This window comes from Adelges cooleyi, unplaced genomic scaffold (genome assembly GCF_023614345.1).
Source record: "Adelges cooleyi isolate 19-005CV unplaced genomic scaffold, UGA_ACOO_1.1 ACOO_flye_CR_arks_rails_tigmint_CR_PRNA_1, whole genome shotgun sequence".
Classification (NCBI taxonomy): Eukaryota; Metazoa; Arthropoda; class Insecta; order Hemiptera; family Adelgidae; genus Adelges; species Adelges cooleyi.
Genome location: NW_026095751.1, coordinates 6,368,334 through 6,382,288, shown reverse-complemented (window position 1 = coordinate 6,382,288; position 13,955 = coordinate 6,368,334). Strand labels below are relative to the sequence as shown.

Here is a 13,955-nt window from a genome sequence, read left to right as displayed (position 1 = left end):
TTTATTTCGACCGTTACCGTTTATGTAATTTGTTTTAATCAAATTAAAATGCATTGTGTACTGTTATTCGGCAATCGCGTAATAAGTTAGGTTTCTTAATTTATTTACTTATATTTTTTAATAAAATACAAAATCAAAGTTATTTCCTAGCGAAAATATTTAGTCGGCTTTGTGATGTTTATGTAATTTGTAAAAATCACATTTATCTTGTATTATAGACCAGTGGCTGTTCGTAAGCGAAATAATAACAATAATTAAAAAACGTCGAGACCTAAAAGATCAACCAGATAAGGGAAAAACGTTTTTTTTTTTTTTAAACTGTTTTATAGTAATTAGTAAACGGACCAACGTCGGCAAAGTTTATGTTATCACGTCATAATAAAATGAAAAAATGATCGCAGTTTGACTTCATATTATAATATAGTGTACGTCCAGGTCTGCACGTCACATTACTATTAACTACTCGTGCCAACTATTTATAATACTATCAAGTGGGGAAAATAATTTCCCGGTGTGTTAGAATGTATGCAACGGTGCTCACAATCAGTATAATATCCACGATACGCGCCGGTAATCAAATAATACACGATTAAGCTTATGAGATTCGGATTTAGCATCTATAACCTGTATTACATTATTATTGTAATACAGAAACATTAAGGATAGACATTTTTATTTACTTATTATTAATACTTTGTAATTATGTATGTACATTAAAATACTGTGCGTTAAAATAGGATTCGAAAGTAATCGCAACCAATAATTTTTTTTTAATGTTTCCTTGTTATGGGTTGCCTGTAGTCACCTTTCGGTGGCTCTATAACGTTAACGTTAAAGTAGGATAAATATAACATTTTGCGCAATATTTTTTTTTCACAACTGATAATTTTGCCTTTTGCACATGGGTGGTTTCAAAAAAAAAAATAATAACCAAGTACGTTCCAACATGTAGGATAATAATACAAACGTGTAGTAAGCGAATCGATTTGCATAATATAATATTATTTGCATGTTTCATAATATTATTATAATAGAAACGTTTGCTCTGGATATACTACACTACATGAGATATTTGCATACTAAGTTCGAGAGATAATCGGAGCATCCGTCACTGGATTCAATGCGTACGAATAAGTGTTTTCGAATCCTCGTTGGCTTTTTCATAGGTACTGTGTCGACTATGACAACAACGACATACTTGGGTTTGACGATAGCGTTATACGCGTATAATGCTGTGCAAAACAAATAATGACGTATTGCACGCATGCCATGAGAATAACAATATTGTATTTTTGTCTGGGCTATAATCACAAAATATTAATACTTTCCTGTTTATTCAGTATAATGATTATTTTTAGACAGCTTCAGAGCTACCAAACGAAAATTTACTCGCAACCGAAGCAATGTTATCATTAGGCATGTTGTATAAACTGTTTCGTCTTTCCTTGGAATATTAAAGAAAATATTGTTACTGTGTACACGGTACACACATACAAGCGTACATATTGAACAATATATCTGTACCTCAGATATGTAGGAACAATCCCGATTTTCGGTAAAAATGAGTAATGACTACTCAACATAATTTGAACTGTCTTTAATTAAACTCTCCTAAATATATCAGATCTTTATATTCTCTTATGAAAAATAAGGACTCTAGTAACCCTGAAGGCCGTCCTGTAGAAAGCCCCAAACTCAGACGTTTAACCGTTTTGGGAATTCTCATTTGTTTTAATCTGTTGCGGAATTTTTTTTTTTTTATAAAAAGAGGAATTATACGTTTTAATACTTATTTACCGTCCGATGTCATTTTATTAGAACACATAACCCATAACAAAAATTGAACCACATATAGAGTTTTGGCACTAACCGGAGAATGGTCGATTTAGTCAAAGGTCTTATATGACAATAGTCTTAAATGGTCGAACCATTTTTCCATATTCTTTAAACATCTCATGATTAACTAGATAAACATTATTTAAACAAATATTAGTGGCTAATCGACTGTAAAGTGTTTATCAGAGCTCGATAAATTTTAGCGGATAAGCATATACCGGGTACTGATTTTCTACAGTACATTATATTCCTGTGGAATGTTGAATAATGGATGTAGAAAAGTATTGCACAACATCAAACACGTTATACTATGTACCTACAATATTTCATATATAGTTCACACGAGACCACTCGTGTATGGTGGAAGCTGAGTTCATGAGTATTAATTTTCCAGATTAGTATTCATTTTTATTACCGGCCGACAAGAGATGTGTAAAAAATAAAGTGGTGTGAGCCATTCGCGTATTCTTGTCTAAAAAAAAACTCTCATTAAAATAACGGCCATTTTCTGTACGGTTGATATTATTATTATTATTATTACTATTATTATTGATGTGCAGAGGAAACGCCTCTGTTTTTGCCTGCACGCTACGAAGCTGCGTGCTGGCGATGCCCCTGTAAAATCATCAAAAAAGAAATAACAATAAGAACAGACGCTCCGGCGCCGCTATAAAATTTTTTACTAACGACAAGCCGCCTCGGCGGACGGATGCTTGCCGCAAGAAAAACACAACGCACTACACTACGGCGGGCCCAGGGAAAATGGATGCCGTTTTTTTCTTTCTTTCTTCTTCTTCTTTATTATTCCGTACACTTGTACGCGGGCACGCATACGCACACAACCACGGCCGTAACAGAAACGAATACTGTTATTATTTAAGGGTGTGCCCGGCCGGAGCCGATTTGGCCGGGAATCAAATGAAACGGACCGGCTGAATTGCTGCGGTTCCGGCGAACGAGGCCCATAAATAATATCCACGCAATATCGGCCAGGGCTGGATATGAATAATTGTGGGCAGTGTGTGTATCGTCGACGGGGATAGACCTGCCGGGGAAACATCTGACGGTCGGGGTGGGTTGTGCGGCCGGCCACACCTCGAGTGCCGCCGTGATCTTGTCAAAATATGACACCAATGTGTGTATTACCGGGGCAAAAAAAAACCGACAACAAATTATGTGCGGAGGGGGTAGAGAATTCGAATTGATGACGTTGGGACATAAATAAAAATCTGTACATGAAATTAATTGTATTTGTTATTTACCGTGTACGAACAATAATTGTCTGATGCTAAAAAAAACGCGCGTTTTTTTTAACGAAAACCTATGAACTAACCAATTTAACCCACTTTGTGTCGCGAGGGGTAAAAATTCGTCCAAGTCACACTATGTAGTTTGTGTGACCGACGTTAAAAATAACACCCAAGTCAAACTCGATGTAAGTGCAACGGGAAACCGCGAAACTGATAGAAGGTTAAGAACATTTCTAAAATATTACATTTTCTTCGGAGCATATTTTGTATCGTAGAACAGATTAATATCGAATAGTTGTTTTGGAATGATGTTCTTTTCTCTCATACGATAGATTTCTAAGATATAGGTTATTTCACTAGGTGTAGCCTAATGTTACGGTAATCATATATGTTTGGATGATAAAATATTATATATTCACAAAATGTTTATTAGGTTTGAGCGTCAATTTTTTGTATGGAGTTACTTTTTCTATTATATTTGAGTTTCTGAAAAAAAAACTAGGTACTTTCTAGATATACAAGACAACTCTTTTATTATGTTAAGCTAAGGAACATATTATCATAAAATACACTCAAAGTTATATTATAATATGTAATTTTAGTATAGTAAGTTCTTTAATTTTAACAAAAAAAATAGTTGTCTTACATTTTTAACACAACCGGATTCCTTTTAAAATATATTTGATAACAATTCTCTAGTTTTTCAGTTTTTCAATATAATAACGTTATTGTTAAATTGTATTTTTTTGTTAGGACTTGAATTAATACAAATAATGCAATACTTAAAACAACTTTACTATTTACCAAACAAATTATTGTAAGTAATTGGTTAATCATTGCTTAAATTAGTTGTGAAATATAATAAAATTAAATATTACAATTATTACTTGTCCTATTTAGCAAATATACATTGTTAACTATTGTGTAAAGGATTAATAATGTTAATCAAAAAGGCTAAGGCCTACTTAATGTTGTACTATTATTATGCATTTAAGTATTTACAAAGAGGGAGGGATGGAGTATTATTATTTTTTTAAAGTAATTAAAACTACTATTTCTTACTGATATTTTTTTGACTGGAGAATGATAAAATACCAAAATTTACCGCAAAAGATCTACATAAAAAAATGGGTATACTTAACGAATAAAAATATATAATCATTTATGAAATGCTTAAAGACTTCATGGATGAATAATTTATTCTTCAATATATTAATAAAAAAAGTATAATTATTTTTTTATAATAATTATTGTGCTTGGAAAAATATATTTTTTAATTAATAGAGCATTAGCGTGTTTGAAAAAATATAAGAAGGAACCGTCTTTGAAGTTTTCTTAAAATGTTTAAACGTTTTCAAAGTAAGTTAAAAAAGTTCTGAACAAAATAATAAGCGATATCTTGAGATATATATAATATATGTAATTGTTTATGTTTTAGGACTAAACTTAAATTTAATTATTATAGTTTACCATAATATATAACTGGCAGAGATCGATTCGTTATCTTCACATACAAAAGAATACACTGTTCTACCTTCCAACATGAAATATATTATAAGTCTTATAAAACAATTATTTCAATTACAAATTAGAAAATCATTTTCTACTGGAATTTTAGGTCGATGGCTACCATAACTATTGATGAGCACAGCTTTCTTTTGGTCTTTTAAGCTCAATACATATTTATACTGTTCAACTATAAAAGTAATACTAATTTATTAAATACTTTTTTATTACAGTTAATTGTGTGTTTACTATGTAATACTTATCAATAGCTAAAACGTGATCGTTATTAACACAAGTTAATTTTTTGTTTACCTATATCATAATTTTTTGACAAAAACAAAATCCATTGTTTCGTGGTTTACTACAATTTGACATTATCAAACAATGTCTCTACCATTTTTTTTTTTTTTTTTGAAGCTATCTGTTATTTTCGAATAATTCTATGCACTGTGTTTGTTATTTTATAAGTGAATCAAAATAATTATTTAACTCCTTAAACGTTATTTTGTAAAAAACAAAGCATTATTCAAGGCAATTATGTTTTGTTTTTATTGGTTTTAAATATTTTTTTCAGGTTTATAATGCCACTAGTAGTGATAATACAATACTGAATTCAATATTAAACACAGTACAGATGACTTAAACAATAATTATACGTATACAAATTTGTACACTTTGTTACCTGTACACTATTATATCTCATACCAGATAGCAACAGATAGTCTATTGGATGCAAATTCTGTTAGGTAATGATTAAAGTTTGTGTACCGGGAATATCACGTACCGTATTAATCTTGTGTCGAGACGGAGTGTACAATTCGTCGAAAATCCTATTGAGCACTATAGTTATAATATTTTGATAATCCTAAATTACCTAATCAAAACGCCTGCCCGTTAAATTATATTCAAATAACTGATTCTGCCGAATACAAAGTAGCCGCATTAATAATAATTTTAGCTTTAAACTTAATTCTAAACTACAGAAGTACCTGTTTACATTATATTGTTATGAATAAAAAAAATCCATTAAAATAATTATTGTGGTCTTATAATAATAGTTATAAAGAAATAATTTCCATTTTAAGCAGGTAACTTCTACATTAAATCCGTTAACATATTGTATACAGATCATCATATTAATAATAATTTAAGTAGACAGTTGCTCAGCACAGTCTATTGTGAGCGCTGAAGATGATAATATTGCATTATTCAATTTTTATTTTTTAAATATTTTTATTTAATTTATTTAAATTATTTATTTGTTTGCTTAATACACCGTAACCAAGAGTGTTGTTTAAGTTTATTTTATTTTAGCTACGATGCTAAACTTAAAAGTTATTGTTCTTACAATATATGTTTTTTTTGTTCTCTGTGTTTTTATAGAAAACTATTTTTAGAAGAAATTACTTTATAGAACAGGAATAGTAATTTAATATTCCTTTAAAAATGTAATATTTGTTTTATGTTGTTTTGATATAATTTATTGTAGAGCATAATATTATATTATAACAGTGTATAACAAAACATATTCTATTAAATATTTATATATATTTATAGATATGAACAAGATCATAAATGTATGTGAATAAATGGACGTTATCGGGTTTTCGTGGTATTATATATTTTTCGTCCATGGTCTTTTTCCGTCCGCCGGCGACAGTTTTTTTCCACATCAAGCTATTTGATCTCTTTTTTTTTGTCCCACTTTAAGCAATACTATATTGTATCTCCTGAAATAAAAACGATACAAATGCTACCAATATTTCCGAACTCACATGATAACTTTGAAAAAAGTCAATGTATTTATTGTCCAAATAGTGTCTTAAACACTTTTTAAAGTCCATGATATGTTGACATAAGAGATACCGAAGTGAAACCGATAAAACAATATTACAATAATTAAAGTTATTCTTGGTACTCCTAAATTTATTTTATTTTACTTTAGTTTTAAATAATTCAAGCGATTTAAACGCCTGTAAAATTAAAAAAATATTAAACATTGCTATTTAACAATGGCTGCTTGCACAATACAAACCTATTTAGTTTATATTTAATAAATAAACATAGTTTTTAATTATTATGTATGTTAATTTTTGTAGGCAATAGTAAATACAGCTTTTATTGTAATGTATTTTATGCTATGTTTCAGTGAATTCAAGACACGCGATGTTAAACGTGTATCATACCATTTTACGGAGCGGTTTATAATTTTACAAACTTATCTCATGCGTTTCTGGGAAATGGTTGTTCATTTCATCTTAGTCGCGCTACTTGTAAACGGTGAGTGCAAAGTTTTGATATTTTAGTATAATTTATGGTAAACATAGAAAAATTAAAATAAAAACAGTTGTTACACAAGCTTTTAATTTTTTACGGCTTCTGGATTTAATAGATTGTTTCTTCATTGAAAATACAATTTTATAAAATAAATTATACATATGCAATTTTTCATTAAAAATTCATTGATTTTTTTTATAATCAAACTTCATTATTACACTTTACACAAAGAATTGAAAAAAACTGACCGTAATCCATAAATTATACTTACACAATTTTTTTTCTTTTTGATTGACATTTTTTTAATCAAACTACAATATTGTGTATTCATTTTAAATATTTTTCTTTATAATTAGATTTCATATTAATCATTATCATACCTTTTAATTATTAGCTCAGATTTTATAATACTTAAATATTTTAAAAATCAATTTACAGTTTTTTTTTTTACTTTATTATTGTATGATTTATTTGCATAATAATATAAACTTCATATCTTATCTTAATAGTCTAAAGTAATGATACAAAACTAGGTATTTCGCTTACATTGATTGTGTTGCATCATAGTGATAGCTACGACTGTATGGTTTATGTAAAATATTCTCAGATAATTTGTCAAGACACAATGCAGTCGAGTTGTTTACGTATTAAAACGATATTATTTGTGATAAATTGCTACTTAATAACATGGTAATGAAATGTCTGTCAAAAGGCTGCACATGGGGAGCCGAGTACTATATGGCACATTACAAAAACCTCTTCATTACTCGTGTCTCACGATAAGAAGTTAATTTTACTCTGGCTGCCATCAATAACGAGTAACCTCCCGCCAACAAAACCACTGGCAATTAAAATAAATTACTTTGAAATTCAGGACCCATGTCCTTGTTCCCCTCCAGCTTGTTGTAGACTTAATGTTCTCTAAGCCAAACTTTGGCTCTTCCACGAGTCCAATCTGCTTTATGTTTGAAAACGCTGAGATTTGAAGGGGAAAAAAATATGTCAACTCCTTTTAAATAATAAAATGCAGTGTTCCGTTTGTGTAACGAAGTGTCGCCAGCAAACATTGTGCATTTTGTTTTGCTTCTCATTAGCGTTTTTATGCTGTCTTACATTATTTTCGTTAGGGCCGCGTTGATTAATGGCCGGCGGGTATAGACGGCGATTTTCGGAAGATCCGAGATAATAGAAAACGCATTAAGAAGACGTATAGGCATTGGTATACGATCGGTAACGGTTATGTTAACGATTTCCTACATCAATTGCCGTCCGTCGTTCAAAAACATTACTTACTAGTACTTACTTATGGTGTATACGGCCGGCATAAGTGTTACATATTTAATCGCCGCGTCGTTATAATACACCTGTTATTGGGAACGCGGTAATTTAGAGGTAATCGCACATTATATAGTGCGGTAAAGGAGGGGCAGGGGAGGGGAGGGAAGCGTTTTTAGAAACATTTATTGCCACCACACTTTATCCGGCTATCGGGTCGTAAATTCAGCGGTTTCAATTAGGCCGGACAAACATTAATTTTCAACGGTGGCCGCGTCGAAGCTGTTATATTACTGCGGCCGTTGTTGTTGATGATAATATAACTTGTGTGTGTGGTGTGTGTGTGCTATAATATGTGTATTTATATAGATGTATAGTACTACATTATTATTATTTTTTTTTTTTATTAATCCAATCTACTTCGGGGCTTAAGACAAAACGACCGTTGTCGACTCGAAAATAATGTAAAATGATCTATGTAGGCCTATTGCTACGGTCGCCAGGCACATTTATCAAACTCCGTCACGGCGAAAACAATAAGAACTCCTTCTGGTCACGGTTTTAACCCTTGACAGACGCGCAGAGCCGACGAGGAGCTGCTGCCGTTGTTGTAGTATTAACAACAGTAGGTACATGTTATTATTATATAGCCACACCGACGGCAGTGCAGCAATGGTAGTGGCGTTGATGAGAGTGTACAGTAGACTGTAGATATATAACAGTAGGCAGATTATACACCGAACGCCGGGACATGCATTGCACATAGTATTTAATAGTATAGAAATAAAAACCGTTTGTTTCCGAACACCCTATATAACGCGAGACCCATCTATTTTAATTCGTCATTAGGGAACAACGCTGTCATTGGGAATTCTCCGGCGCGTTTTCTGTGTTTATAATGGACGGTCGATGCCGAACAACGGCGGCAAATAAAGTTATCTCGTTGGATTTCGGATAAAAGTTTTGACCCTGTCAAAAATGATTAATATTTCGTTTTTGTGTATTCGGCCGTTTTCCAATAGGCGTTTATTACATTTAAGTGTGCGCCCTTTCATTATAATCATTTGGTTTGACGGATTCGAAAAACTTTTGTCTCGTTCCCGCGACAATGTCCACCCGAGGTGGAGAGGATAATGTAAAAAATATCAATACAATATTATATCCGTTTTTCGGAATACATACTATTTTTTACTTAATTATATCAACATTAAAAAAAAACATGCTGGTACAGTATTTCTTTGTGTTAGTTCATAAGTAGGTTATACAAAACAGTTATTTTCACACACATTTAAATAGCAAAAAAAAACAAGTTGTACGCCTTTTTACTTTTTCGTCATAATTTTATGTGTTCGATATTTTTCTTTTCGTCTAGACCAATACGTGTTGTCGAGACAAAATTGTTTTAAAAGTTGTTTTTTAGCCGTCTAATTGCGCTCAAATATTTTTTAGAATCATACTACGATTCCCTGCCTTGATAAGATGTGTTATAGTATAGCGCAATAAAGCATCGATTAAATATTGCAATTATAATTTATTTTTTGTTTTCTTAAATTGCCAAAACTCTTGTAACACTTCTAGAGCACTATGTGTACATTTTTTTTATAAATGCAATAATACTTTAAAAAAAAAAAACACTATTTTATAGTTTCATAGTATACGCTGTAAAGTGTATAATATTTAGTTTTCAAGCAGTGCAGATAGAAGAGTTTTTAAAATTGAGTATTTCACTTGAAATAAATTAGACTCGCCACACTAAATAAATAATACCTATACTGAGTATTGTGAGAAGTTATTATTTATTTATTTAGAATGGATAGCGTTTTGTTGGAAATTTCTCAGTGAAAATATACACTTCAACATAAAGTTAACGGAAAACTAATTGGGAAAACAAACGATCATGATTGACAACGCGCCCTCCGCGTTGTTCCCATGGATCTCGTTGTTATTGTATATGTTCATGCGGATGTAATAGTTTCTAGAAGTTACGAATTTCGAACCAATCCTGCGTTCAAAACCCTTGGGATGTTAGCATATTTTATACAATAGGTATTCTCTAAAGCCTCAACAATTCTGCATTGATGAACACGAACCGCCAAACTAGTTTGGTACACCGGTTGTTATTGTTGATATAATTCTCATAAACTAAACTTCAACCGTGTAGATTATGATGATGTATTTTGCTGTCGACGTTTCGCCACACCCGGAGACTACAAAACCCAAACTAAAGCTTAACTTTTTCATAATGGTTCAACTTTTATCTGATTACTGTACACACAGGTGACGTGCGCTCCTTTACTATGTTTGACTTGACGTGACAATAAATGACCATCAGGTGTATGAGATCACGGCGTGCGCATGGCATTTGACACAAGGTAGTTCAAAGATTAAATGCATACAAATATGCAAACCGCAGATATTAGCGTTTTAAGTGCGGAATTTAAAAAAAATGCATTTGTTACACGGATAAGGATCAAATAAAACCGTTGTATAAAATACAAAATTAAAATTACACATTCTCTTCCTTTGTTCTTAATTATTAGAATACGCAAACATAATGTATACCTATTGAAAATGACTTTTGTTCCACCACATCTGAAACTAATGGCCATAGATGCCGGGTTGTATGTTATTACTAGATCAATAAAAAAAAAAAAAATATAAAATTATTTACTTTGTTACTAAACTTTAATAGAAATTTCATTGATGATTTCACATTTTATATTTACATTTCTTGTATTGTAAACGTGTGTTTTTTTAATTGTGCATTATTTTTTTTTCGATCTGATTTTCCAACTAAGCAATAAAGCATGTATTTACATTTCCCAGTACTTCTATACGCTTCGTTACATAGAACATTTTATTTGGCAAAGAACGCTTTCAACACACCTACAAATTAATGATATACACACTTTCTATCAAAAGTTGTTATAAATCTCTCTAAAATGTTTTTACAATTTTGTTTTATTTTCGACACGGTATAAACCATAACGAAACATATGATATTAAAAGTGCAGTTGTTGAAACAACATAACAATGAAAACTTTACCCACTTAGGATATCTGTTATCAACAATTGTGTAACTAAAAAAAATATAACTACTGCTAAAAATAAAATTTTTATGTCAATATTAACTTTAAAAAAGAATATAGGAATAATGAAGTATTATTATTATTATTACGGCCTTAAAGTAAAAATTAATTGACCTTGTTTAAATTTAAAGGTCTGTATGTAATAACAACCTAACTTATTTTCAAGTTTACTTTTATTTTTTTAGCTACCAAATAGCTCAAAAAATATTGAACACATTTGTTTTATTTTAAATCTGTTTCCATAAAATGTGTACAGTGAACTTTATTTAATGTAGATATTTCTATATAACTATTGATATAGCTTTAAAAAATGACCCTGGAAATTCGTATTATTATTGACATTTCTTTCATTATATTTTTTTGAAAATTAATTACATTATATCAAGGGCTAAAACGCAATAGTGTTACGAAATGTAATTGTATATTGCACTGACAACGTATTGGAAGTACTAAATAAATTGCTTTTAAAAGGGCACTTCAAAGTGAACTGTGTTACTTTAGATTTTTAGGTTTATATCTTGGGGATCCCACAAAAATCCATAGGATTTTATCATAGCATTCAACAGAGATATAATCCCATCAAAATGTATAATGTGCTCTTATATAATGCAATTAAAGATAACAATGAGCTGTTAATTAAATTACACATTTTAGCTGTTTCGTTCCTTTATCAATGCAAACTTTCCCCTTTTTGTGTGCGGCTAATATTCTTTATTATTGCAATATGTAATATTATAAATTTATAGTTTTTATAATGGTTTATTCAATTTTTATGTTACACTGTTCAATAATTATAATAGATATAATGGATTTTTTTGAAGATGAATAATTTGAATAGAGCCGGTGTAGCCACATGATACTTAGTAAAAATGTGTGTGTGTCTGCGTCTTAGCCGAGACACACGCCACAATCCATCATTGACCAATGCCATGTCACGTGACTCAATTAAGAACCGGCTGCTCCCAACGTACTTCAATCTAAGACTCCCTTCCCCTCTTGTCATTTACTACCGCATCTCGCTAAGGTGGTCGTATAATGACTATACCGAAACGATATAAACATTCATCATGTTCAATGTTGAATGGTGATCCATTAGACACGGTAGTTCAATTTTTCCTTCTATGCCAGATAACCGAAAAACGTTTCTAAACACCCATCATACCCTTGTATAAATAACCATGGCATGTCGTTCGATACCGACGTTCACTCTGATTTAATTTATTGTTTTCTACTAAATTGCCTAAACATGTATTACACAATAATGCCCTACAAAAACTAAGTTAAATAACAATATTAAAAAGAACGTAATGGTCTTAATTGTGGGAAAATATATTAATTTCTTGAAATAAATGTATTAATTTATTATACAAACATAAGATAACTATTATTAAAAACATATTATGATTTTTTGGAAAAGTATAACGCATAAGACGTTAATATATAACCATTTTTTTTATAACTAAGCTTCTTTGCAACAAAAAGTTGTCCGAAATAAAAAAAAAACTAAATCAATATACCCATAAAAGTAATACAGGAGTTTCATTAAATTTATATTAAATGCCACATGTTATTATTTGTATAATAATAATTTTGCAAATTGGAATTTAAAATGTATTGAATAATATCTAAATAATTCGTCAATGATATAAAAAGTATTAACAGAGTTATTGTTCACAAATCAAAGAAGAATATTATAAATGTAAATATTAATGTTATGATTTCCATAAAACCGTTTATTATTTTGTAACTGACATGAATATAAACTTTATTTTTCTAATCTGGCACAAACATACAAATGTTAATAAATAAAACAAACACTGATTACATTTCTGGAACAACAATGTGTTGATTAAAAACATTGTTTTAAATTACCAAAAACTCTATTAACTATATTTTGACCTAAATATTAGTTAAATTTATAGTTTTTTTATTATATTAAAATATTTTATGTGAAATAAAATCCTCACGTTCCAATAAATTATAACATGTTCTAAAATTTATCCTCTTAAATTTAAAATGATTAATAATAATTTTTTAATTTGGATAATGAAATTCGTCAATAATTTATATCTATCTAAAAACTACTTTTTTTTTAAATGTTATAATTATACAACAGGATACATACTACACAATTATATATTTAGTAAAATCGATATAAATAAATAAAGTAAGATAAACTTAATATTCGACATTTATAAATTTATAATGGACTTACAAAACTTACTCACAGACAGTATGACAAAACTGTGACTCCACAGCCGCCATTAAACATGTATTAACTAAATGTAGAAAATATAAAGAACTTAGAAGTCTAAATCAACTACCGAGAAACTTAAGGGAAATCCTTGGGCACAATGCGGAAACTTCAAAAATCATTAATTTAATTTCTCAATCCGACGTGTATAAACTTATTTAAAAAAAATTGTATATACCAAACTGTTGTCAACTTTAACTGTTTAAATCAATAGTATGTAAGATAATATGTATTTTATAGCCAATGGTCTGAGTAACTAGGGTTTTTCATCAAGGAGTAATTTTAAAAAAATGTATAATATTTTTTATAACAACAAAAAATGAATAACACATAAAAAATATTGCTAAGCTACTTAAAATGCAAAAGGTGTTGATGTTAGGAATAATTTATTGTGTTAGTACAATTATATTATTATGTAATGTATTACATAAAAAAGTCTATGTGCAAACCACCGTTTGCGGCGCAGTA

General features: G+C 30.0%; 1 protein-coding gene across 3 annotated transcripts in view; it reads left to right on the top strand.

The window, feature by feature from the left end:
* The window catches only part of LOC126847069 (zwei Ig domain protein zig-8-like), a 131,521-nt gene that overhangs the window by 9,183 nt on the left and 108,383 nt on the right, over positions 1–13,955 (top strand). For all 3 annotated transcript variants that reach the window (XM_050587294.1, XM_050587215.1, XM_050587135.1), the window contains exon 2: positions 6,742–6,872. In XM_050587294.1, the coding sequence (XP_050443251.1) occupies positions 6,818–6,872 (55 nt within the window). In that variant the 5' untranslated portion in view covers positions 6,742–6,817. The remainder of the gene's footprint in view (positions 1–6,741; positions 6,873–13,955) is intronic.